Source organism: Xiphophorus maculatus, chromosome 9 (genome assembly GCF_002775205.1).
Source record: "Xiphophorus maculatus strain JP 163 A chromosome 9, X_maculatus-5.0-male, whole genome shotgun sequence".
In the NCBI taxonomy this organism is placed as follows: Eukaryota; Metazoa; Chordata; class Actinopteri; order Cyprinodontiformes; family Poeciliidae; genus Xiphophorus; species Xiphophorus maculatus.
This window is the reverse complement of record NC_036451.1, coordinates 19,420,182-19,447,648: the sequence shown is the minus strand read 5'-3', so window position 1 is coordinate 19,447,648 and position 27,467 is coordinate 19,420,182. Positions and strand designations below refer to the sequence as shown.

The 27,467-nt window shown below is 39.8% G+C and overlaps 1 protein-coding gene across 1 annotated transcript; it reads left to right on the top strand.

Moving 5' to 3' along the window:
- The first annotated feature begins 1,615 nt into the window (after window positions 1-1,615).
- LOC102233636 (repulsive guidance molecule A-like) lies at window positions 1,616-20,543 on the top strand. The gene is made up of 5 exons (XM_005795720.3): window positions 1,616-1,699; window positions 6,352-6,392; window positions 9,270-9,418; window positions 16,539-17,050; window positions 18,986-20,543. The coding sequence occupies exons 2-5, from the start codon at window positions 6,355-6,357 to the stop codon at window positions 19,682-19,684; spliced, it is 1,398 nt and encodes a 465-aa protein (XP_005795777.2). The 5' UTR covers window positions 1,616-1,699; window positions 6,352-6,354; the 3' UTR covers window positions 19,685-20,543.
- Window positions 20,544-27,467: the final 6,924 nt, after the last annotated feature.

The following is a 27,467-nucleotide window of genomic DNA, read 5'->3' as shown; positions in this document are numbered from 1 at the left end:
TTAAGAATCACTTATTGGAAAATCACATCTGTTTCCGACACATTTTTTCCCAGGGAAAACTCACAAATATCCATGCTGTTTGGGTGAAGCAGAAGGCAGCACGGAGAGTAATTTCATAAAGTAGACTGAGGGAGATATTGTGTGTTTTTTTTTTTTCTTTCACCTTTGCTAATGTGAAATTTGTGAGCTTACATAATACAATTTACAGCTGGGGTAACAAATAAACAACAACAAAAAAAAACCAAGTAATTTCATCTGAGAGGTTTGATAAAGCGGTCAGTATGGAAGTTCTGCACAAAACTTAGTCAGACTTGAAGTAAGTGCTGTTGTTTTGCTAACTCCCTCTGTCTGCTTCAGCCTGGGGCTTTGTGGCTGATGGCTCCATGTCTATAAATCACTGGGAATGCATGCTTTATATCCTGAAGCAAGCACAGTAAGACAGCATGGCAAATCACATTCGCTTTCTAGCCTGGCCTGTTTGCAGAACCGAACTGATAACCCGAGCAGACATTAATGGGGCATGATCCCTCTTGTTTGCAAATTCTGCACATATCATGTTTTAACAGTGATGCCACATGAAAGAGTTGGATGCAGATGAAGCCGCTTTGTTGATTGTTTCCAAGCACTCGCTACAGTTTCTCAGGTGTTCAAATACCAAAAGTAGAGCCAAAGGAGATGGATAATTTGAGGAAAACCCGGTGTGGGTTCTAAGCAGTGGACAAAATTGAGTCAACACAGGCCCGGAAGTTGCTTCGCCTATGTCATCTTAGTTTTTTTTAGTTCTGTGCTTGATTTAAGGCTGTCAATGTCTTTAAATATTGCAGTTCTATATTGCCTTACAAAAGTAAGAAAAATATTTCACTTTTGTGTATTTACAGACAAACCTAATTCTGTTTTATTGGGACTTTATGATATACGCAGATAGCAACAAAAAGTGCACAATTTTTGCAATTGTTAAATTGGCCCAGCAAAAGTTTAGGTTTATTTTGAAATTCTGAATCAATTACAAGACGTAGCAGTGACAGATGTTCTCAACCCAGATTTTCTTCAATTGCTTTACCTGTACTGCACAATGATGGACAACACATTTAGTCACTCAATATGCAAAGCTGGCCCACAAAAAACCTCCAAAAGACAGTTGGATTTAAATGCAATGAAAAGTATTTATTTGAGAATAGATATAACTGACAAGCCGTTTTTAGATTTTTATTTTCAAAAAGTATCCGATGAGCATGTGTCCTCATCAATCCACTTCACAATTATGTGCTACTTTGTGTCGCTCAGTCCCACACAATCCCAATAAACACTTGAATTTTGCTTTGATGAAGTTGAAGAGGTAGGAATATTTCTGCAAGATGATGTAACTGTATTAAAGGAAGGGTTTGTGGCATGTGATTGTGCTTAGTGCTTTTTTTTCCATTAGATGCTCTCACTTTGCTTTCTTTTCTCCAAAATGCCCTGCCCAGATATTTAGGAATCAGGCCGCATAGCTCACTATCATCTAACTCTAATCAAAGTGCCGAATCGTGAAATGGACAGCTGTTGTCATATGCCTCGATTCCAAATGGCTATCTGCCCCTGCTAGTTGCCCGGGTTCTTAGTTGGCCAGCTGAAGTTGTAGGGGGAGCGAGGGTTAAAGGGTGGCTGCCATTTCAAGCGCTTGTCAGAAAAGTCCCTACAGCTCAGAAACTTATCCAAGGTAAGCTTCTTTTTTCCTTTTTTTTGTGCTTCTCACTGGTATGACTCATAATGTTTCCAGATTGCTTCTCACCTGAGGCTGCTAATTAAGATTTTGAGATAATTCTGTGGTTTAGAGCAATAATTTCTTAATATAAAAGGCCATTCATTGTCACTGTTGGAGTACTTAATCCACGGCTGTAGTGAATTTAATATGTTTTATGACGTGACAAAGTGTTGATAAGATTGTTGTGTTTGGGCTGAATTCCAATACGCATGACTCTCTATCACAATAAAAGGAGCGGCTCGTGTGCTGAGAATGTGGGAAACATCTGCTGCGATGGAAAGCGGAATGGAAACAGACAGAAAGACTTTTCCAGCACCTCACTGAGTTTTGCTCAGGATATACGACACTAGTAAATTGAATGTCTTCACTTTCCTCCAACCTCATATTGGTTTTATATGTGGGAAAGGTCAGAATTTTGAGTGATAATGTGCTATAAAAAAATATGGTCATACTTACACTTGTCTCTGTCACTGGCACCCATCTATTCCTGGTTCAGGACAGTTGTCCAGGGGGGAAGGGTAAAAACAATAGGCGACCAACTGTTGCCGACTAAAGGAGGGCTTTGACACAACTCTAGCATAAGATTTGGGTATAGAAGTCAATGCACGGAATGTGCAGATGGGTATTTATGGAAAATAAGAACCACAGAGGCAAAATAAATGGAGATTTTTATGCACATTAATACATTGCAGAATAAGCAAATTGCTTATTCTTTTGTTAAATCAGAAGCAAACATAGAGTTGTAATTGTAAAGAGACTTAAAGCACCATCTACACTAATTGGCACTCCTGACAAAAAATTTGTGCAAAAGCCTTTAAACAATAGTTGTCATGGAAACATGGTGACTCCCAAGACGCCACTCTTCTCTAAACACAGTTCTGTCACTGTCACTGCAGTTCTCTGGTGCTTTCACACCTCAACAGTCCAGGCTATTTTTGTTTAATTGGGTGAGAAATGCTGAATATTTTCACACCTCCATTTGGTTTCATTCACACTGACACTGCAACTGAATTTTTAAATCTAACCAAACTTCTTATTTCAAATCATGGATCTGCAACAGTTGCTCATTTGGAGCAATATGAGACAGCAAGCAATCCAGCCTCTTGATCTATATGAATGAGAGGAATGCAGTGCTAATGAAAAAGACGGCAGAGCAGGAGAGAAGAAGCTTCAGTCCACGGTTCTGCTAATCTCCACTTTTGGGAATAGAGCCAATCAGTGGCGAGGAATATTAGAGGTATTGACTGCTTTGCAAATGTTAGCCAGTAGCATGTCAAGCAGCATTGCACCTGCTGCTTGACAATGCAGCTTAACAAGCTGCATTTTCTTTCCAGTACTATGCTCTAAAAAAAAAACAAATCTGCAAATGGGAACATTTTCCACAAATAATTTGGAGTTATATTCATCAGAATAATCTGTGAACAGGTGGTGGTCCACTGTACCTGCTTTGTCTTGTTGTTTGCTGAGGAGGATATGGATACAAATGTCCCTTTGGCGGAAGCAAACTAGGGGTGCTGATCATTTTCCTCCTTTACCTGAAATAACTGAATATGACAAAATGACTTTGCAGTTTTGGTCAAGCGTAACTATTTTAGGTGGGAAATGTAGCCATCTGTCGCTGGATGTTTCATGTGTATTATTTGCACTCACCAGGAGGAGTATTACCCTAAAATATGTTTTTAGAAAAAAATAACTTAAGCAAATTTCTTTTTAAATATGTGGTCATTGTCTGCTTTGAGAAAATATAGTTATATGAGTCTAATGGTATCCACAAACAGGAGGCCACTCAGTTTTTTTTTGGTTAGAATTAAGGTGATATGGAAATAGAGCTTAATACAGTTTACCTATAACTGTAGTAAAAACTAAATGTGATTTATGACCTTATATTGCCATAATTCATAAAAATGCTTGTTGACAATAAACAAATAAATTGTGCAGTGGTTAAAGTGTATGAGTATAACAGGGTTTGTTTATGGATAGAAAATGGAAGTGAGCAGACTGCAAACTGAAAAACGACGCAACTGACCAAGAGCTGCAAACTGACTTATAGTTCATTTAAACATCCCGTTAGCAAACGTCTCCATTTTCTACACACACAAAAAAAAGTCATATACGAATCAACAAAACTGCAAAACTACCAAAGAGGATTGGCAAAATGATTGGCACCTAAAATTTTACAGCAAAACACCACCAACTTATATAACATGCACTGAGCCAGTTAAACCCAATTATATTTATACAATATATATAAATGATTACTAGCTGCTTTGAAACACCAGGGATAAATATGTTCTGATTTTTACATTAACTCTAACAGTCAGTAAATGAGTGCTGAGCTGATATGTTCAGAGGCGTGCAAGTATCTTGAATTCTGACAGTGAGGAGAGCTGACAGGAGAGAGACAAGGCTTGTCCAAACAAAGTAATGTTTTGGAATACGCCTGATGGGCTGCTTGTCGAAACCACCTTGAAGTGTTTTCCTGCTTGCTGAAGAAACAGGAAAAGAAAACACAGTAGAATAATAATGAGAAAAACCTGAGATGGTGGAGATCTTTAACCCTAAACACACACTCCCATACACACGCATACGCATTCACAATCATGTGGGTGTGGGTCAGAGGTCAAATGGCCCTGAACTCTCTCCCTTTAGGCTGAGGACATCAGAAGTCCCTCTGTGTGCTGCTCTCCATTTATTTTACTCATCATCCCTCATCAGGGGGGGATGACCCTCTGACCTCAACGCTGGGGTTACCTGTCAGTGGACTGTCTATTCGTGAGCATGGGGCATGAAGCTCTGGCAACATTTGTCTTTTGTGAAAAAAAAAAAAAAAGAATAAAAAAACTGTTTCTCGCTAGTGAAGTTATCTTGAAATTACATGTAAACATTCAGCATACTTTTGCATACATTCAGGAATGCCAAACACTCTTTATGAAGATGACAAGCATGTGTTTAACCAAGAACAAAAGATCCAAAAGAACACAGTTAACAGATGCCTGTGTCCTGATACTTACCTTGGTTTACCTACAAAAACACTCTAAAAGCATCCTAGTGTGTGCTGTCAGCTATCAATCAGAGAGCCGTAAGTGGGATCCTTGAGTGAAGATGCTATCAGCTCTGCCTCATATACACTCACACCACAGTTTCCCTTATCTCTGCACAGATAACAGATCCCCTTTCACAGCGAGCGGCCTTAACCAGGCACACTCCTGTTTCTAGATCTCTGTCTTATTCTGTGCGTCAGCTGCGCCATGAGCTGCTTCATTTCAGACAGGGGCCCTAAAACAACAAAACAAAACAAAACAAAAAACTAGAGCAAAAACAGCCAATTTGCTCTGGTTCCTGTGTAAAATTCAATAAGTGTGTCTATTACATTGCTGCAGCGTGGTGCTTGCAGAGGCCACAGAGGGAGCATGCTACTCCCTGATTCCAATCGCTGATGCTATCAGCCACTGGCAGAAACATGATACATGTCTCAGTTGACAAATCTAGATGGCCGTGAAATTAAAGGAAAATCAGAGGAATGGAACATAAGTAGCTTCCTGCTCCTGTACCGTATTGCTATTAATTTCAAACAATACATTTCCAGGATAAAATGAAACGATCTAAAGGTTACCGTGTTTGTTTGTAACCAAACAGATGATTTTTAAGGGAGTAAAAGTTGGGGTAAAAGGCGCATAATGTGAACACTTGTCATGGTGAGAAATCAGTTCAGTCATTTGTTTTTTAAACATTTTCCTTTCATTTCTGTAGACAGCGAGCTATTAAGATGGTTCTGTTATGGTCTCGTTTTTGGGGACTTCCACAAGACCACAGCAAGTTAAGCCTAATAACAAAAACAAGCATCCTGGTGTGGAGCTGGTCCCACAGTGTGAGGACCTTAATGAGGAACATGTGGAGTTGCCCAGACACACTGTCAGAGGAAACCTAATCCCTCACTCCCTTCTTTTTTTCTCTCTCTTTTCCACCACCCTTCCCCCCATCCCCACCATTCTTTCTTCTCTGCTCTCCTTTGGCTATGCTTGCCGTTCTCCACGTCCCGTCTTTTAACAATGTGGTGTTACTTTTAGCTCCTTTCTACTTCAAACATATGTTTGCCCAAGCCTTCCTGCTTCTTTGAGAAGAACCTGTCCTTTTAGTCTTTCCAGACCGTAGATTAAGAGACCAAACCACTTTTTTTTTAATTATTATTACTATTTTTTTTTATCTGATAACCATCCACCTGCTCTTGCTCTCTTTCCCACTTGTTTTAGCTTTAGTGATACATATATGCTGGCATGCAATGCAATCCGCTCATAAGGAAAGAAAAGAAGAAAGACCTCTTTCTCCACACATCAGGCTTGACAGGCAGTTCCTTTCATGTGCTGAATTCATCCTTACCATCCACCTGGATCAATTCACTGTTTGCTTCAGTGGCCATTGGTGCTGCAGTGTGGAACATCAGATTGTTCAGTAAAAAGCAGCTTATTGAGTAAAAACTACACCCTTAAGTATTTTGCCTTCAATTTTTTTTTAATTTTTTATGTAACACATGTTTAACTTGTTTTATCTACCCAGTGGTATTTATTTCTAATCATAAACTCAGGTACACAATGTGCTTTCTTTCCCAGAAAATGTCCCATTGTGGTTTTGAAGACACACATGATAGCAGGTGAGAAAATACCTTTTTATTTGCTGCGAAACAACACAAATCTGTGTTAGTGCTCTGTCCACAGGCAATCAGTGGGAAAATTATGACCTTACCTTTTAGGGGGAGAGGGGCAGGGGTGAAAATAAGCCTCAAAATTAGCTGAATAAACAGAGTAAGGTAGATTCCTTAGGGGGGTTAAGATTGATAAAGCAGGTCCAGTCTGAGGCTGGCCATAGAAGAGAAAGATTTTTGAAGTGAGGTTGTGTTAACAAGTTAAAAGCAATGAGTGGCGTTTTCATTCAGTATAAGTCCAGAGTAGCTGAATTCAGATGCTGAAGTTCAAATGCAGTCTGAGAGGGAAATGACAAAAATAACTCCTCCAATCTGAAAACTGCTCTATTCTAAAAAAAAATAAATGACAAAACGTCTCAGAAGTTCATAAACTGTCGCCATGTTATGTGCAGAGGAACCATTGGCCATGCATGTAATGAAGGTAGGAGGTGGTGTAACACCAGTGTATCTATGAAACACAAACTGGCAAATGAACATGGATAACATATTATTTTGGCTTTTTACTCTATATTCCTAATATCCTGGTTAGACACAACGACATTAGAACAGGTTTTGATCCTTTCTCAGTTTCAACTAAATCAGTCATTTAGGTCTTGTCTTGAAATTTTATTCTCAACACTAGTCAAGAGCACAGCTACAACATCCATTTATTTTTATTTTTCCAACAACTTAGTTTGAACTTTGCAGCTCCACTCAAATGCAAGTTTTCAAATTGTCCAAGTTGAAAAATTCAGAATTTCTTTTACTTTTTACAGCAATGACTACATTGTTATAATTACACCAATGTTCTTGAAAATTGTGTCACATTGGTTTTGATCTTTGACTTTATCTTACCTCCTGTAAAGTCTCAGTTTTGGTTTGGTTTTATGCTATGTGGTCCTGATTACAATAAAGTGTTCATTAGAAGATTTATTTTAAAAAATATACATATAGGTGTTTGTAAATTCTCCAATCAAAAGTTGCAAAGCCTGAAGAAGATCCTTAGTGGTGCAACACCTCCTACCTCCGCCTTCTGTTCTAATAACCTTTCATTGGAAACCAAAATGGAGAATGAAAGGTTCTTGAAATTTTGTATAAACCAACTAGATGTGCTTGAGAGTAGTTTTGTTTTAGAGCAGCAGACATTCACTTTAATCTCAGCTCCTCTCAGACTAACGGCTAACGTTAACCTCTGAGTTCAACTATTCTGTATTTTTGTGAAAACGAAGATGTAAGAAACTCTATATGCAGCAGGTAAGTTTTCAAATGTTTTAACAGAACTAATCTCAGAAACCTCCTGAGCACTGTCTATATATAGCAATAAGTAGCATTAATGAGACATTTGTTGTTGAAAGTGGAGACTTGCTCACCCCATCAATACCTGCTGGACATATTGGACCCACTCCAACATAAGCCTGTAAGGACCTTTCACAGGTCTGTCGAGCCACCTGAATCTCACAATTGTATGGCTGAAGGAGCCTCCTGCATGTGTACAGAAAACCCAGTGATCCAGTAACCGCCTGGGTTCACTTCTCTCTCATGCAATCCGGGCGAAGGCACAGAAGACGACCTAAAACTACAGTCCAAATGGTCCAGCTGCATCCAAACAAATCATGAGCTCCAGATTCAAGCACAGATATTTGACAACGTTTAAGTCGAGTGAGTAAGTTTATGCAGTAATTGACTTGTGGGTTGTTGTGTTTTTTTTTGCTCTTTTTGCTTGAATGGCACAAAAAGACCCACAATGCATTTCAAGCAAAGAAAAAAAGAAGACTGAAATCTGGTGGGTTTGTGTGCCTCACAGATGGTTCAGCCTCACAGCAGCTGTGCAAATGAAAGACAGAGTGTCGCTGAAGGAGAGAGGAAGATGGAAAGTTGGCCACGTAGGGAAAGAGTAACATACAAGCTGCTAACTGGAAAAGTAATGGAAAATTTTAGAGTGTGCCGATATTTACAGTGAGAAAATCTGTGAGAAGTCTGCTGTAGAGGCTTCACTCTGAATCTTAAATGGTTCCCGATCTAAAACAAGACAGCTATATTTGATATTTTGCATTCACAACTGGCAGTCCAACCCCAAAATTTAAGCTGAGTGTGGTGTGAGAAAACAACAGGTGACAAAATCCTGCTGATGCTTAAAACTCACATTTGTTCTTGGTGGGAGAGTCTGGAGGGAGAGCCAAAAAAAAATAAAAAAAAATAAAAAATACGAGTCTTAAGTCTTCATGTGGAAAAAAAAATGTCTCCTGAGAACAGAGCCGGCTCAAGGCATACGCAGAATGTGTGGCTGCTTGAAATTTCATAGGGTAGTTTGAAAAGTGTAGTAACTACAAAGTTAACAGGGGTTTAATGGTTCATGAAATGGCTCTTTAATAAAGATTGTAAGTTTGCTAAAGTGATGATTCGCACTCCCTTTTGCTCAGCAGCAGACCCAATTTTTCAGCCTCCAGGACAATCTAATATAGAAAAATAAAATCCAAAGCGCATGCTGTACCACACATAAGATACTATGTTTGGCAAATGTGTTGCTTATATGTACAAATAAAATGAAGCTGTGTAACATTTACCACCCTCAGAATTGATTACGTTTAATTCGAAGCCAATTATAACTTCACACCGTCCTCCTCACTGCAGCTCAAACCACTTTTCCACCGTCTTCATCCCCCAGTAATCACTGCAAGTAAATATCAAGCGGTTAGCGAATAATTAGTCTTTCATTGGCCAGCAATCACCTCTGGGCCCCGTCTACGCTCCAGACCCCTCCCTCGCAGAGCCGCCCTAAAGACAGGGGCCCCTTTTTGAATGACAGCGCTTGGGAAGGAAGACGAATTTTTGTCTGATTTCCCGCAGCCGCAGCGTCGATGAGAAGCAGTCGAGGAACTCCATTCTAACTGAATGGATTGGCATGGGGAGAAGCGGACCTCAAATCACGGCTAAGCGGCAGCTTTGGTACTGTTTAGCCTTCACGATGGTTTTACTTGCTCTGCTGTTTCGGCCAGGTAAGTGGAGCTTTTTTTTTTTTTCTCCCCCATTTCTTCCTGTCCAATCCATGCTCCCCCACTGCAGTGCTGCATGCAAAGCTTGTCTCCCCGGAATGGAGGTGGCGATGGGGAAAGTTAACTTTTTTTGGTGTTGAGTTGTTGAATCTGAACATTGTCCTCGCAATGAACGCTTTGCTGTAAAGTTTTATAATGTCGCCTCTTAACTAGTTGAAAAGGTTTCTGGGTCCGCGGCTGCTCCGGAGACAAAGTAACAAATGTTCTGCTGCTGCGTCCCAACACAGTCCGCTCTGTTAGCCGAGCAACACGAGTTATCCATCCTCACTCTTATTATTACCACGCATTACTGTTTCCACGCCACGCAGCAACAATAAACAATGCGCTTCTAACAGCTAAACAGTCGCCCTCCGTCCCAGCTGACGCTCGTTTTGTCGCATTTCTTTATTTTATTTTATTTTTATCTTTCTTGTTATCAAGTTGCGGCTTAGCTTCCAGCTAGCATAGCTCACTAGCAACAGGCGCAGGAAACTTACAGAGAAAAAACCCCACGGGAACTTTGTGTTTTTAAACCACCGCCGTGCAGCTTATCAGCTTCAATCTCTTATCATATGAAGCACAGCTGTGACTCTTCTACCCATCGCCTGTTGTTATTAGTTGCAGTGAAAGCTAAGCCTGTTATTTTACGTATTAATTCGTCATTTATTAACTTTGTTAGCCACCATGCTTGAGAACTTTCTGGCCTCTGAACGGACGCTCCTCAATCGCCGCTTGAAGTTTTAAAAATCTCTGATTCCCTCTTTGTTTGCATTGAGATTCCCCCCCAGTTTTCTTGAAAATCAAATTAAATGCTTAGCAATCACTGCCACGCTGTTTTGTTTAAAGCTCTTGCAATGTTACAGGTGGAAAAACATAAGAACAAAACACTGTTTTTCTTCTTTAGATCCAAAATACCTTTATTAATGTTCCAGATAAGAGTATAATCTAGATGTGGATGGAGATTGGCTGGACGCGACAAAACTAAAATCTCACAATAGAAAGATGTCACACACAAAATAAAGAATTAATAATAGAACCACAATTCATATTTTCATTTATGTGCGTTTTCACTTTACCACTGGTTGGTTGCTGCAGCAGAGTTTCAATTTTGCGGCAAACGTAACATTTTTTTGAATTTTATAATTTTAAGTATGAGATTTCTATGTAATGCTTTGTCAGGTGCATGTGTGTGGAGGACCAAAACTGACATAAGAAATAAAAGCATAAATATATATTTAGTTTTTCCTTGTCCTTAGACGAGTTTCCGTCAAGAAATGTATATATTTTCTTTTTCATTTCCCCTAAACATGCATTTTTGTCAAGAAAAGTAGATATTTTGTTTTGTCTTTTCCTTATATAAGCCCTCCTTCTTTTGTCATTGCCTCCTCTCCTTTTTCTGTTTGTCCTTTTTCTACTTGTCCTTTTTCAACTTGTACTTTTTTTTACTTGTCCTTTTTCGACTCATCCTTCTCCATGTGCATCTTTATGTTAATGAGGAGATCTGCTTTCTATGTCCAGCTCCTACTGTTGGCCAGTAGAGCTTTGGATCCAACGTCACTGCGTAAGACGTGGGGCGTTTACATCTCGCGCAGTTGCTCTGCGCCATTTTTACAGGCCACAGACCAAAACAAACTTTATCCTGGTGTTTTTATTGTGTTACCAACCGCAGTTAAGTTAGTTTCGAGCTGGATATTGGATATTCCAATGTCTGCCGAGCAAGCGGCATTTTGCTCAAGGTTGATCCGATTTATGAACGTTAATTTCGGCCAGCGCTCGGAGGTTCACTTAGGGACTGTCAACAAATTTCCAAGCCAAACACTCCTGTCAAACAAATGTTTATAAATGCCTTGCCCTGTGACCAACTGATACAAAAAAGTGGTAATTCATGCTTTTACATGAGACCCTCTATTAAAATCTCAAGTCATATTTAGGCCTGTCACGATAGCAAATTTTGCTGAGCGATTAATTGTCTCAAAAATTATTGCGATAAACGATAATATTGTTTGAAGACCTTTTTACACTGATTTAATGGAAATGACATAATAATCCATGCGATTTCTTGCCAAAGATAGATACACTTTATTTTCAAAAGAACACTTAAACACTGGAGCTGATAAACAAAATAAACAAAACAACCAAAAACGAAAATAAAATGGTCTCCATTAACAAAAAACGCACTTGAAAAAAATAACTAAACATAAAGCCAAAGTGGAAATAAATACTGCATTCAACCAAAAGAGTGCAGATTATGAAGTGTGTATATTATGTTGCCCTTCAGTAATAATTAGATTTAAATAGAGAAGATGGGCACATTGACTACCTGATGCAATAGTTCACACTACAGATTTTTTGCTCCTATTTTTCCCTTTACAACAATCTTAAAACGTTGGTCTTTCTAAGATTGTGTGGTGTGTTACGGTAGATCGTCCTCCGATCTAAATCAGGGGTTTTCCCGACTGGGAGCTTAACGCAGCCTGTTGAATGTGACAGGTAGCCAATCAGAAAGCGCGGATTCTCCTCCGTGTTTCCTGAGGGGAAATTACGGAGGGGAATCCCAAACAGCTGACACGGCGCAACCGAAGTCCAGCGGACATTGGAGATGATATGTGGAAACAACATTAATGTTTATTCAACATGCAAAGAATATAGAAATGACAAGAGGAGGAGTTGGAGCGAAACCGGTAACTTTTCAGCTGTTCTTCGTTAACGTGGCATAAATAGGTTCTAATGATTTTCATTCAGTCAGGACTTTACGCTGACACTAGAGCCACATGCATTGCAGGTAGATTGTAGTAAAGCATTGATTAATGCCTGGTTTTAAAATGAGTTCACTGAACTTGTAGCCATTATTTTGTGCCCATTGTTGGACACCACATGGCAGGACCGAACCCGGTGGATTTCTGTCGGCTAATGTGTGGTCTGTCAGGTTTTGAAAATGGGCCGACAATCAGCCGGTCTAAGATCGTGTAGTGTGCGCTGGGCTTTACACTGAGGAAATTAGGAAGGGAGGAGTCAGTGGAGAGCACCGGAGTTGAGCCTTTTTTTCATTCAGTGTCATTAACAGAAAGAGAAAAGGGCCGGAAGAGACGATAATGCCGATAATTAAAATGACGTCGATAGTTTTCATTTATCGTACGATTAATCGATTTATCGTTTATCGCGACAGGCCTAGTCATATTCAATATTTTAAATAATTTTAATATTAAATAATATAATGTTTCCTTCAATAACTTCCAAATTGTGTGCCACATTACTTATATGCTTTTATTTCTTATTATGTCAGTTTTGGTCCTCCATACATGTGTACCGTGGTATGTAATTGCTTTTATTTCAAAAGTGAACAATTGTCACCAATACTGTATTAGTAAGTAGGCATTAATTATAACAGATATAGTGAGATTTTCTCTAAGATTTAGTAATTCTTATCTTTATGTTCAAACACAGATGTTGGCAGGAAATATCTAAAGAAAATACATATTCAAAAATTGTGTTTGCTTCTGCTGGTTTTTAACTTTTTGTTGTTTTGTTGGAGTGTAAAAAGGTAAGAATTAGTCAGGCTATCTGCTTAGGTAGAGCATCCAGTCACTTGCTTAATATTCATGTTCCTCTCATTTTGCAAAGTGCACTAGCATTAATTTAATAATAGTGGTGCTCCTGTAGCTTCCACACTGTTTGTTGCAATCAGAAATATGTTAACGTCATTTTATGTGAGTGTAGAGTGCTCTTTGCCTTCTTTGAGCCAGCTGACTGGTCTTTTGCAGCAACTTGTGGGGGAGGGGCATTGCTGCATTAGTCAGAGGAAACTCCTTTCACTCCAGCATTTGCTCTGGCATCCCATTAAAAACACTGCAGATGTAGGAAGTGTGTGACACACAACTTATTTGCAGTTTTGAAACTTAATTTTATAACACCATTCTGTGCCTTGATTCCGATAACCACCTCTGTCTATTTCAGACTAATTTTGTCATTTGTAATAATTTGACGAAACTTGCTTGTTTTTTTGTGAAAGTGGGGGTGTAGCATTACTTGATATTATGTTAAGGATAGTGTAAACGATGGGTCTTATTTGAAGATCATTAAAATGTACTTATCCCTAATTGGCTTTCAGATTATTGTTTAGTTTTTCAGCATCACATGATATAAAACACAAATTTTAAGTGCTCTAATCCCTACTTTGTTTTGAGCAAGACATTTGCTAGAATGAGTAATGATGGATTGATTAAGCAGATCATTTAGAAGAGAGGAAGTTGATTATCATCATTGTCAGATACCTATTTAAAAAAAAGAAAGCTAAACCATCTGCATTGCAAGTAGCCCCATCCCTTAGCCTTTGAAATGCATTTTTACGTGTTTATTGCTGTTTTTTTAAGATTTTCATAAACTTATAAGAAAACACTTGCGTGTTTACAGCTTAGATAACTTGTATATGTTTATTTGAACTCAACATTTCTGTTTCTTTTCATTACGTTGTAGTTCTAGTACATTGTCTCAGGAAAACAGTGAGTTTCTCTGATCTTTAAATTATCTGCCATCAGTATAATGATGGACTAAAACAAACTTTTATCTCTTTATATAACAGAGATCAAATTAAAAATTGCTGTTTGTTTCAACATTTATTTTGTGTATTTATTTATTTTTTGGTCCCCACATTTGTTTCCCGTGAGGTTTTCACACTTTCTGCTAGGTATTTAAGTGCCAGAGCATAAAGACCCTTCAGGGAGATGCAGGGTGAAAATGGCTGTGCAGGCTGTGATTGTCAAAAACTGTCAGTCTCAGCAGACTCCAGTGACCTCGCAGCGAGGCTGGAATTCAGAAGAGGGATGCATTTAACATGACCTCTCACTCTGCTTCACAGAATTATTCAAGCTTGGTTTTAAGTGACTGTGAAATACATTAATATGTTCTGGTGCTCGCTGTGGCGGCAAGCGCGCAGACGCGACACGTCCAGTTTGCCGTCTTTGTTTGGGCTGTCGGAACATTAGCTGGAGCTTTGGGAGTGAACAGAGTATTCTGTTGCAGTGCTTGGAGTGTACCCTGTCAGAGCTGCCTCGAGCCTCGCAGTAAAAAGTGATGCATGTGTTTGAGATTCTGGCTGATTCTGTTCCAGAATGGAAATATTTCCAGCTCGCAGCTATCCCAGTCAGCACAGACATCTCCTCCAAAAACAGCCATAAACCTGAAATAACCCTGATAAATCTTTGCACCCTTTTTTTTTTTTTTTTTTTTTATTCCTCCAAGTAGTAAGTGTATTTCTTTGTGTCCTGGTAACAAATAATCAGTTTGTGAGCCATTACTAAACCTGAAGCACTGGATTTGGGTTCCTCCTGCTAAATATCACTTTATGTGTTTCCTTTGCTTCCCAACTTCCAGGTGGGACCCGGAGTTGCTGAGCTTTGTAGTATTCTTCTTTTGATCCGTTTAAATTTTGCAACCCCAATACCTTCAATCTTGCACTGCAACGTAGCTTAGTTTGATATATTTCAGTTACCAAACATTCAGCTGAAGCAACTTCAAACACCCCGAGGCCAACTAGCCTTGGTAAGATTCTTTCTGCAGTGAAGCTGTTTCTGTTGAAGGAAATATGCTTTAACTGAACTTGAAGCACAGTGGGAGTTCTGGGGCTTGTGAGCTCACACTTTTTGGATTTTACTGAAATAAGATGACAGTTTAGAAGTATGGATCTTTTTTGTGTCAGGCCTGGCATCAGTAAATATCAGATAGATGATTGCTCTATACATTTATAGATTTAAAACACTTTTTAGGAGAAGTATTTCTTATGAAGAATCAACAGAGGATTTGTTTACAGTGTAATCACTTATTATTGTTACAGGTTCTATGATTAGAGTTTTGTGAGGGATTTCTTATCTTTGATTATTGTCAAAATCTGACCTGCCAATACCGGTTTTAGCAATATTTGCAAAGAACTTTCATTAGCAGCATTCAGCTTTTATTTTCTGCTATGAGCAGTACGTAATTATTTATATTAAAAGTAGCGATAATGTCACACTAGGTGTGTGAAAGAGCAGTCACCACAAAAGTATTTTATTATTATTATTATTATTATTATTATTTTAAAGCAAAGAAATCATTACAGCACTGACAATTTAAACTAGTTCCAGCATTTCCATTGTATGGTTATCATTACTAAAGCAAGAGTCTCTGTATATTCTATAAAGAAAATGCAACAATCAGATTTCCAAAAAAGTGCAGATCCAGCATGAATAATGACAAATGGGTTTGAGACTCAAATGATAAAACAGTAAATTTTATGTCGTATTCTGTTGTCTGTTCAAGTCTAGCCCTTCATAAATGCATTTTTTTCTTTAAGAAAGTGCAGTGTCTGAATTAATTTTTAAACACTTCTTTATTTAGTAACAACTTCCACACCAAACAGTGTTGCTGTTTGCTTGACCTGAGTGTGCTCAGCCATAGTATGATTGGGGAAAAAAAATCTGAAATTTTAACATTTCCAAAAACCTGTTCCATTGCGTATCAAAAAAAAGGAAAAAAAAACAAACAAAAAAAGTATGGTAGTGGTTTAAAAACACAAACGCTCCGCCTGCAAAACGTGAAAATGTAGTTTGCATGCAAGGCCTGTAGGAGCCAGTTAAACTTTGTGAACTTTCAGACCCTGAGGCATGTTTTTGTAACTCTTTGCTTATCTGGTGTATGTAATCTATGGACCTTTGCTGACAATATCAATAATCCGCAATGAGCAGATTTTGGTTCAACACGCCAAATAATCTGAAGAGATGCAGACACAGAGGTATGTCATGGTCGTTGTTGTTCTGTGCGCCGGTGAAAACCAAACCTCAGTGCGCAAACACAAGATGACCTGACCGACATCATCGTTTCCAAATGTGTTTGGTTTACATGGAAATGATTCTCACTGTGTTTCTAGAAAGTCTCTCTCTGGAGCCTGATGTCAAAGCTTTGCATTGCTGTTTGGCAAAAACGCCGTTACTGTGTAAATGAGAGGCCAAAACACAACCAAACATTTACACTGCACTCACTCATTAGCCACTATTCAGGACAAATCAGGTTATTACTATTTCTTGGTAATTATCCTTTTTGTGTTTTCCAGCTCACTGCCAGCAGTGTCGAATCCAGCGGTGCAATGCAGACTACGTGGCTTCAACGTCACCTCCCAATGGCGTTCAGGAAGAAGTGGCTTTGGGTATGAACTACTGCATCGCCTTACGGGCCTACGCACTGTGCACCCGGCGCCAGGCACGCAGTTGCCGGGGTGACCTGGTCTACCACTCGGCCGTTTTCCGTATTAAGGAGCTATTCTCCCAGCATAACTGCTCCAGCGACGGCCCCACCTCCTCCGCCAAGGTGCCCAGCACATCTCGGCCCGGGGTGTCGGAGCTCTGCGACTACGAGAATCGGGTCCTCTTGTCGGGCTCGGTGGGTCAGCAGAAGAAGTACGCCCACTGTGGATTATTTGGAGACCCGCACCTACGGACGTTTCGGGATGAGTTTCAGACCTGCAAAGTGGAGGGGGCATGGCCTCTGATCGACAACCGCTTCCTGTCGGTGCAGGTGACCAACGTCCCCGTTGTCCTGGGCTCCAGTGCAACAGCAACCAGCAAGGTGAGGAGGAGATTGGATTATTAGTAGGGTCTAAACTTTTTGGTCTATAACATCCAGAAACAGAACAGTTGTTTTACTCAAAAATCTGTTGGATTCCCTACAATTGCAAATGTTTGGCGCCATTTAGAGAACCAAAGCTGGTGTCATTTGAATTCATGTAAATTTGAAACGACCTCTGTTAACGACATGTTTGAAAGTAAAGGCTTATACAAGCAGGGTGGTTTTCAAATGCTAGCATGCCAGCACCAGCACTGCCATTAGTGGCATCAAACATGTGTAGTTAATCACTGTTGCATTGTGCCTCTCTAGTCTGAAGCATTCCTTGCGTCTTGGAGCTCTTTTAGATTCATGAAGGGGTGGGGGGTCTGAGAGGGTCTTTCACTGGTGTTGAATCACAGGCATGCATGAGTGCTCTACCTTTAACACATGGGTGGTCATATGGTAGTGATTAACGCTCACTCCAACATTTTCCTCCGCCACCACGATCAGAAATGTTTTTTCACCCCTCTGGTCAAATAATTAACTTGGTGCTTTTTGTGTAAATATGGCATAATTTGGAAAAATAAAGGAGGAATTGACTGGCAGAAAGGAGTTTTTAATCGGGTTTTTAAACAGGCCATTTGGGCAATTTTTTTTGGAAGCCTTTAAATGTTCTCTTGCATCTTGAATGGTTGGACTAACTACTTTCTTTGTGGTTTTTAATATAATTTTTGTTGGGGGGGGTTTTTATACAGATGTTAAAGGAGGTCCGATATGCAAAATATACTTTTTGCTCATTTTGATCTTACCATTCGGGTCTCTGCAGCTTCTTGAAACAATCCAAGTGCTTTAAAAAGAACCACCCAGCTATTTCCTGGCAATAAGTTAATGTTTTTTGGTATCTGGAAAAGGAGCCATTTTAAAAAACTGGCCAATTATTAAGTCACAAACGGCTGGCAATGCCTCGTCACTTAGTAACCCCAGCCTAGCCTAGGAAATTGCCTAGCAACCCAAGCGGCATTTGAGCTCGCTTTTTCAGCTAGTTTCTCCTCTGTACAATGGCTGCTGGAAAAGACAAGCATGTCGCTGTCGAGTCACCATGCAGATGCCGCTTGCTGCATCCTTGATGGTTGTGCAGGGGACTACAATTGCAAATCTTTGCAGCCATATTCAGGTGTATAAAGTTCACGTAAAGTGTGGCCAAAAACAGCTTGCATGGATTTAAAGTGACAAGAGGCCCTAAAGCAGCTCATTCTGCAAGGAGCTCAAAATAGGGAGAACTGAGTAGAATAAAATGTCATTATCTAAGAATGATTTTTTTGGAAAAAACGTAATGAACACATTTTGTGTAACTTGGAGACCTAAACTAACTTGTTCAAGGAAGCATAAGAAGTCCTTTTTAAAGACCCAACTGAGTAAAAAAATCATATTGCATAAAGGATTTTAGAACCACGTTATGTTTGAAATCCAATGCAGTTGTGAGGTACGGTTCTTTGTCTGTCATATTTTGTGACGCAAGTAATTTCTTTGAGAATCCTTTTCAGTTACCACACAGGAAATTATAAAATACAGTACTGCCAGTAGGATTGTCTTTTACTTCTAAACTTGGGGGGGAAAGCTGTTTTTTAACCAAAAAATTGAAGTAGTTGAAGTTGTAAAACTTAATATTTTAGATATTTAAATGTTTTGTATTTGAGGCAAGATTATATCAGAGTAAAAAGCACAGACACTTAAAGTTTAAAGATAAAATAATCAGGCTTATGCACCAATGTAGCTGACTCAACCAGGAAATACTTTGTTTTCTGCTGCCACCTTGTGGCTTAGAATTTTCTTTTTTTCTTTTTTTTTCTTTTTTGAAATCTTTCAGAACCCTTTTCTTTCCAAAAATATACATTAAAAGTTTGACAGTGTTTAAATGTGTTAATTAAACAATCTACTTTCTGACCTCATTTTCAGATCACGGTGATCTTCAAGACATATCAAGGCTGCACAGAGCAGAAGGTGTACCAGGCCACCACTGAGGACCTGCCTCTGGCCTTTCAGGATGGAACGCGGAGCGGCGGTGAGAGCAGCAGCCTGACCATCATGGAGCGAGGCGGCAGCTCCGGAGTGGGCCGACAGGTGAAGATACAGGCCCGCTACATCGGCACCTCCATCATCATCAGGCGCGTGGGCAGCTACCTGACCTTCGCCATCCGCATGCCGGAGGACACCCTGGACTTTTCCGAGGACAGCGGCGGCTTGCAGCTGTGCCTGCACGGCTGCCCGCGCAACGAGCTCATCAAGGAGCACACGCTGAGCCGCCAGAGCCAGCAGCCCCGCCTGCAGGCCACAAACACAGAGCTGGGTCCTCTGCGGCCCCCGCACCAGGTCTACACGGTGGAGCGCGCTACGGCCAAGTGTAGAGAGACCCTGCAGGTGGAGGACCTGTACTTCCAGTCCTGTGTGTTTGACTTGCTGACAACAGGAGACCCGGAGTTCTCCATGGCGGCGTACGGCGCTCTGGAGGACTTAAAGGCACTGCCGCCCAGTAAGCTGAAGCAAAACTCTCCAAGGACTCCTCGGGTTCTTAACGGAGGAGCAACACAGACACTGGCTGCAACGTCCAACGGCTCCTTGCTGCCACTCCTCCTCCTTACTTTGCTGCAGTTGTAAAAACTCAAAAAAGAAGACATGGAAGGATAACCAGCTTGAGGAAAGAGTGACTATATCCACGATTTATAGTTGTCTTTTAATCGTCACAGGGGCGTGGGAGTGGCACTTTCAGGTTCTTCCATTTTTCTCTGAAGGATGTCAGTTTGAAAAGATGACACATTTCTGGGGGATTTATAGCAATATTGAGTCATTTGAAGAAAAAAAAAATATTTTGCATAAAGGCTCCTATGAACATTAAATCCAGAGTTGTCTGAACTGACCACAAAGTAATAGAAACAGCTTTTTGTAAATATCATTTTCCTGGCGATGTTCTCAGCTCTTAAACACTCCACATCGAGAAAAGTTGAAAATCACTCCATTCGCCATATTTTTTATGGACGAGCAACGTTGCTTTCAAATCCTGTTTAATCCGGTTATCTCAGTAGCACTTACTGTATTTGCAACAATTGTTGGGAATTTAATGGGGGTTTTTTGTTTGTTTTTTAATGCTTTAATCTGTTGTTCCACAAATTGGCATACAAATACACAGGATCCAACAACTGTATATGGAAAAAACTACCTATCCTTAAGTAATATGTGATTTTTCAACACTCATTCTGTGAAACACTCCCTCTTCAAGCTGTTCAGCTTCCAGTTTTAAACAAATCTTTATAAAATAATATATTTAAAGAGTGTATATATGTCTTTTATATTTTGTAAATACTTTGTATAGATGTTTTAACTGTAATATGATTTACATTTGTTGTGTTTAAGTAGGTTACTTTGAGTTATTGTAAGAAAAGTGAACTAATATGTGTTGTGCTGTATCTTTAATTATCTGTATTAAATGGTTGAACACTCCATAGTGGAATGTAGCCTATTTCCATTTGTCACTGTTGTTTGATTAGAGACAGTTGTCTTGGCATGAATTCAAAAAGTAAATCTCATATTGCGCAGAAGTATTACACATTGTGATACGTTTTAAATGTTCTTTTTAAAAGTTAATTTGGGTTATTATAGCTTACAGCTAGTGAAAACCCAAAATTCAGGCTGTTGGAAGATTAGAATGTCACAGTCATAAAACCGTCTACACCTGCCCAGGTAAAGTGTTTTTGATGACTTTGAAACAGAAGTGACTTAAACACCAAGAATCCAACTAATTTAGTTTTATTAGTAGTATGTAATTACAAGTTAAATTACTGAAATGAAGTTTTCAATAATAATCTTATTTACTGAGATGTCATCATCTTGTTGGACATCACAGTAAAGCCACAGAATTAAAATGCAAAAAGAAAAACAGAATCAGTTACATAGAATTGTGGTGCAGTCTTTCTTTCTGTCATATTTTACTTAAGGCCTGTAAAGTCAATAATTTTTGGTTTGGTCTGAAGTTAATCATTTTTCTGCAGTATCCCCTGTGTCCTGTTGGAGTTCATAAAATCTGCCAGCTTGCAGTATAAAGACAGTTTTGACAAGATGACTATGCAGCTGTAGGATTATCTCAGTTGCTTTTGAACTCTTCCATTCATGCATTGTCCTTACACTATATCTTTGTAGGTTTGAGATCAACAGACATCATGGGATGAGACAACTAATTATTCACACTTACACTAATTCCTAAGGGCAATTTGCAGTGGCCAGTTAATCAGAAATGCATATTTTTGGTCTGTGGGAGGACACCAGAGTACCTGAAGAAAATCCACACATTGAGGAGGGGGAATGCTCTGATATCTGCCCACTAGGGGCAGTCCATGTGCAATTTTTGCAACCACATTTTTTTTTCTTCCTCTCAACTTTCTGCCAATATGCTAACCTTCAAAGAAAGACTCAGGTCTCCCTTGCTCTCATGGTTTACTTGTATGCACTTTTTTCCCCTGCAGAACCGATTAAAACACATTTATTTTTGATTAAACTGAACCCTTTTTCACACAACTGTGTTCTTGCAATGCCACCTGTGACCTGGTGGTGTCCTTAGTTTACAAGGTCTGCCAGCTTGCAGTTCGAGCACAAGCTTTGACAAGCTGGCTCTGTAGCTGTAGGGTTCCAAAGTATGTTCTCGGTCCCCTGTGTAAATGTTACTTTTGAATGCTGAGTTGGCTGCTGGCTTTTGCTTTTGTCTGCCGGAGCACTGCATGGCTCCATAAAGGATTCGGTCCACTGTTAAAGCCAGCATTGGAGTTGACAGCAACGGCTTCATATTTGCACTATATTTAAAAGCTGAGTGCTATGATTAGAAAGAGGGGCTGTGATCAGTTTTAATTTCCATTAAAAATGCAATTAAGGAAGCTCGGGCAGACTCCTTATGAAGACATTAAGAATTAATGCTCCATAACCCGCAGACGTGAATGTAATTCACATCGGATTGAGTTAAAGGTAACCTGATTCTGGTAATGCTCTTGATTGACAACACGTTTCATCACACATGCCGTCATTCTTTATCCCTCCGTGTCCTATTTAAATAAAGGCAACGTGACGGAGAGGTACTCCGGATGTGGGAGATGGCCGCTGAAAGGTGTCATTTTTTACTCTTTCACACGTGAAGCACATTCCAGATGGCCTAAATAAGGTCTCTCTTGGGTGACTTCATCACCTCAGTCTTAATATGAGGAGGAAGCTGGAAGAAGATTGAGAAGGAGTGAGGTCATTACAGAAAAGAAGTGGAAACTGTCACATTCTTATACTGACGCTGTCCAGTGGTGGAAAGGGAGTAGATTCACTCAGATACATATAGCCTCAATGCTAATACTCTCTTCATTCCTTGCATCTTTATGCTCCTCTGCTTTAGATCAGTGTTTCACTCGTCTTCAGTGATGCAGAGACGTTTACATCTCCTCAGCATCGGCATGAATGTTAGACTAATTAGAGGCTATAAGACATGGATTTGCACTATTCTTTCCCAAGTAGGAATAACAATTTATATAATTCTGGCTAGATATTCAACCAGTCCTTCAGGTAGAATTATGAAAGAGCATTTAAATTTAAATTCTGTAAATTTTAGGTTTGAGGTCAGCAGATTTCTAAAATAGCAGTTTATCCTATACAAGACCAGTTTCAATGTGTGGCATGTCGGGACACATTTGGGACCAAGATTCAAAACACGCGATCCACTTCGTCTCCTCAAGATGAACAGAGATTGGTTCGGATGATAAATAACAAACCAGGAACACGTGAAGCACAAGCCTACCAGGAACTAGGAAGTGCAGGACTGTCAGTGACACATCTCCTTCCAGAAAGAAGGAGATGTGTCATCTTCATTCTCTCTTCCAGAGAAAAGGAAGATAAAACCTCAACTTGAAAAGTAACACTTTACCAGCTATCAAGCATGGCGGTGGTAGTGTCATGCTATGGGTGAATTTCACTGAAGAAGAAGGGTGACCTCTTTTCATTTCTTCAATGTCACTTTAAATTAGCGGCCACATTGTTGAAGCTTGTACACAACTAGATTTGTCTGGATAAACTGCTGCAATTGTCAGGATTTTAACACTGTAAAACAAAAATATAGACTATGGACTATATGGACAATTAAAACATAAAATTCACTTATGTATACACCGTGTAAACATAAACAGTTTTTATGACATTTTAAATTCATTCACGGGAATAAAAAATATAACTCTGCCTTTAAGACAGCATAATACTGCTATGATAGTGGTGGTTTAAACAGAATAATCAAAAAACAGAGCTTAGGTCTTGTGTTAGTAGTTCAGAGGATATTTAGCTCCAATGTTGAGTCTCTTCACAATGATACAAAAGTGCCAGGTTGAAATTTTTAAATCTGAGCCGTAATTTCCAAATTCATTGATATTTTGGAACGCTTACTTTAAACAAAAAGACACAAACCGCATCGATCTCTCACACACACACAAGCATCCTAACTTCGATGATAACATATTCTAATAGTTATTTTCCCCCCCATTGGCTGAGGAGAAGAGGAGAACAAAACTTAAAAAGCTGCAAGTCCCCCGTTCATGACTCATATCATCTGTTGAGACGCAGCCATCTGACAGGACTGTCAGGCAGCAGAGCTTTGTACAATAAACCCGTGTGAGAGCTCCCTCAGTCTGATGAAAGGCGGCGGAGCTGTCTGACAACTTGGAAACATTTCAAACTGAGGAGCCCAGATTTATTTTATTTTTTTTCCCCCTCATCCACTTTTGAAAATTGGAACTGAAGCATAAGTCAAGCCGTCCACTCTGAAGCAACTTTAATGGAGTTCTTGCCTTTGTATCTGCAAGGCAGACGCAGCGTGTGCACATAGTTTTTGGAAGATTGCTTGTCCACCCTCTTTGAGCCATCCTGTCTTGACTTTTCCCCGTAAACAAGGACAATTACCTGGTTAATGAGTTGAGAGGGGTGTGGAGGGGGGAGAGAGAGCTTGAGTGATGGATACTCTCAATTGGGAAATTAATTTGATAATAATAAAGCACTTGGCAAGATAAATAGATAGCGGTGTGTGAGTCTTTTCCGTGATTGATAATACATAGATTGATGGCTGTCTTAATTAAAGCTGTTCCTCGGACAAAAATGAGGTGGCCTTGATGAGTAGACATAGTTGCAAGGTGAGATAATGAAATTGAAGCAGCAGCTTCTTCATTCTTTCTTTTAAGGTATGAAGACGCCAAGCCTTCTCAGCCAGATCAACTTCGTCATGAAACAAAATACAGTTGACGACAGCTAAGTAGCTCAGTACTTGGAAGCGTGTAAAAAAATATAATAATAAAAAAGTAAAAAAACATCCACACAAGGTGCCTTTAGCACACCAGCTTAAATTATCGACGCTGAGGGATGCATGAGACGTTGGTTACCAAATTGCTGTCAACTCATTCATCTGCTCTCGCAGCCTTGTGTTTGCTCCTGAAATGATCCACCTTGCATCATCCCTGCACTCGTAACCCCGGCCCTGCTCGGGCTGCCGAAGTGTTTTGCTTAATGATGCACTAGTGGCCTGATTGTTGCATCGAGCAAGGAAGGCGTACGACGCACACATACATTGCACACGGTTACATGGGTCACCGCTGCGGAACAAAGAGTGAGAAGTTTCTCATTTCTCTGGAAAGTTTCAGCCCGTGTGCATGTGGGTGTGTGTATGTGTGTGGCTTCTGAAATCTAGTGGCAGCAATCATACAGCTATCTCTTATACTGCAGCCTCTCTCATACTTGACCAACTCAATCTTTCTGTGTCTCCTCAATAATCAGAGTGACAGTGAGCAACCAGACATATCTCACCCGCTGGCTCAGTGCAGCACGCATATTGACCTACATATCGAATCATACTCTCCTGGTTTGTGTGATAGAGATGTGGAGGGGGGGGAGAGAGGGCTGCCTGATTGACAGCTACTTTTGTAAACACATTGCATTGCATGGGGTTTCTGTTTATGGCCGTGTGTTTACCGTTACTGCTTCTAGCAAAAAGTATTCATACCCGTTGAACCGTCATATTTTGTGGCTTGACAACTGTAATTTATAGGGGGTGTATGTGCTAAACAAGCACAACATTTGGGAAGGTAGAGCAAAACAACACAATTTTCAAAATATTTCCAAATATACGTCTGAAAAATGTAGTGCTTTTTGCAGTGAGCCCTCAACTCTGGTACACTGAAATAAAATTTAATGGATCCAAATGCTCTTAGAAGGCCCCTAATTGTAAAAAAAAAGAAAAAAAAAAAGAAGACGATTAATGTATGTGTAATTTAAAATCAGAATAAAAAAACTGTTCAGGTCAGAGATAAAAGTTGTAGCAAGGACCCAATCCTTGAACAAGGATTGGGTCCTTGCTATGAAGCACTATCTCAAGCTTTTGAACATCTGTACAAAATAGTGGTTCACCAGAGAGCATCATTCAGATGAACAGGCAGGAGGTCCATGGTAACTCTGGAGGAGCAGCAGGGATTCATAGTTAAGGAGTAATTAAACAATTAGTTCGTGCAATCTACAAATCTAGAAGAACAAAGATGTTTTTGGAAGAATTTAGACGCAATGAGGAGTGTAATTTAGTTTGCCAGGAATCTTGAAGTAGACATAGTTGAAGTTGGTGGGAAGATAATGGAGCTAAATAAAGGAAAAGACTGAAAGAAAAGCGTTTCGAGGATTGAAAAGGACTAAAAATGGGGCAGAGGTTCACCTTCCAGAAGGACAACATCCCCAAACATACAGCTAAACATAAGCTAAAATGGAATGGTTTTATATCAAAGCATATTCATGTGTTAGAATAAAGCCAGTGGAAGCCAATAAAAAATACAATTAAAAATCAAGACTAGACTCTAACCCTAACCCTTTTCTGTGCACATACAGATTCAATCCAACTTGGAAGTCAACAGAAAGGGTGTAAAAAAAAAGTTCAAAGATTTTAACTTTTCCTTCCACTTCAAAATGATGTGGTACCTTGTGCATTCCTGTCTCATAAAATCAAAGTGATCCATTGCAGTTTGTGCTTGACAAAATGTGTGACAAAATAAAACTTTTGCAAAGCACTGTACATCTGCAAAACTGAAGTGTGGATTTACAGTATTTTTTTCTTTTTCTTGCGAGCTGCGTCAGCCAGGAAACAGCTGAGAACACCTGGCTGTCTGAGTGTGTATTTTTATTAATGAGCACAAGTCACCAAACTTTTAACAAATGGCCCCCTTGCACCCTGACGCCCTGAAAAAAAACTCGTCTCGGAAATTAAGCATCTGCATCATAAATCTTGGAAAGTTACAATAATTTGCAATTCACTCCCTCATCAAAGGCAATATTACCCTAATTTATTATCTCCCAGGCACGGGGGGTGCGCAAAGGCCGTGGAGATAAGAGTTTATCAGGAGGGGGATTGATTTTCATTAACTGATTGTAATAAAGATGAACTGCCTGCCGCTCACACTGACCAAGAGCCACACTTTATTGTAATTGGGACAATTTATTTCATGAGCCAGTGGCTCTACTTTTTTCTTTTTTTTACAGTTTTTTTTTCTTCCCCCCCATTTGAAGCCGCTCCTCAAACAAATTATATATCTTGTGTCTCAGCTGCTGCTTTTGTTACAGCGACTCCTCATGTAGGAGGATGATGATTACAAGATGTATGTGGAGGGGCAATTCAGCTGTCAACAGATGTTGCATCAAATTTAGCTCCTGGCATCCAGGCGGTGCGCGCGGTTGACAGATACCCGTTGTCCTCCTTACAACAACTTATGCCCTGGTTTTTATATTTGGATGGATATTCGTTATCTCTTTCTTAATCTTACAGATTAAGAAAAAGATAAGTTAATCTCACATAACCCTTCCCCGATAATATTTGCCTGATGCAAGTTTTAAATCCAGTTTCTCTTACACATATTCCAGCTGACCTTCTTTCACGTAAAAAAAAGAAAGAAAAGCATTCGGTCTCCGTCTTGACACAGTGAAGAAAATCTTCTCGGATACTACATGACTGAGCTTTAAATGAACATTAAATGGCTGCGATTTCAGCACTCTGGCTTTTTAAGAGGAGCCCCACAGTTAACTCCTTCTGAGATGCCTGGTTTTTAAACTATCTCCATCATAAAACATTTTTAAAAATAACACATTAAAAATGATGTGGCTGCGGAGTTGTTTAAGGGGCTGTTGCACACATATCACAGCTGCAGCACTAAACATGAGCAGGGTGTGAGAGACGTGCTCTGAGGTGATGAGCCCAAGGAGGCTGCAGCATCTGCGTCCCCTGAACTTTCAAGGTCCTTGAGATGCTGGGTGGAGTGAGGGAGCAATTCCTTGTGCAAGGACTCCCCCTGTCTTCTGAGTGTGGATCAGCACTCCACTCGGTCCAAATGAACTATAAGAAACAAAACCA

What these genes read in the sequence shown, in the direction of transcription:
- LOC102233636 (XM_005795720.3), top strand. Translation starts at nt 6,355, where the DNA reads ATGTCCCATTGTGGTTTTGAAGACACACATGATAGCAG. An exon ending in GAAGACACACATGATAGCAG is followed by an intron (nt 6,393 to 9,269) that starts GTGAGAAAATAC and finishes GATTTCCCGCAG; the next exon opens with CCGCAGCGTCGATGAGAAGC. An exon ending in TGCTCTGCTGTTTCGGCCAG is followed by an intron (nt 9,419 to 16,538) that starts GTAAGTGGAGCT and finishes TGTGTTTTCCAG; the next exon opens with CTCACTGCCAGCAGTGTCGA.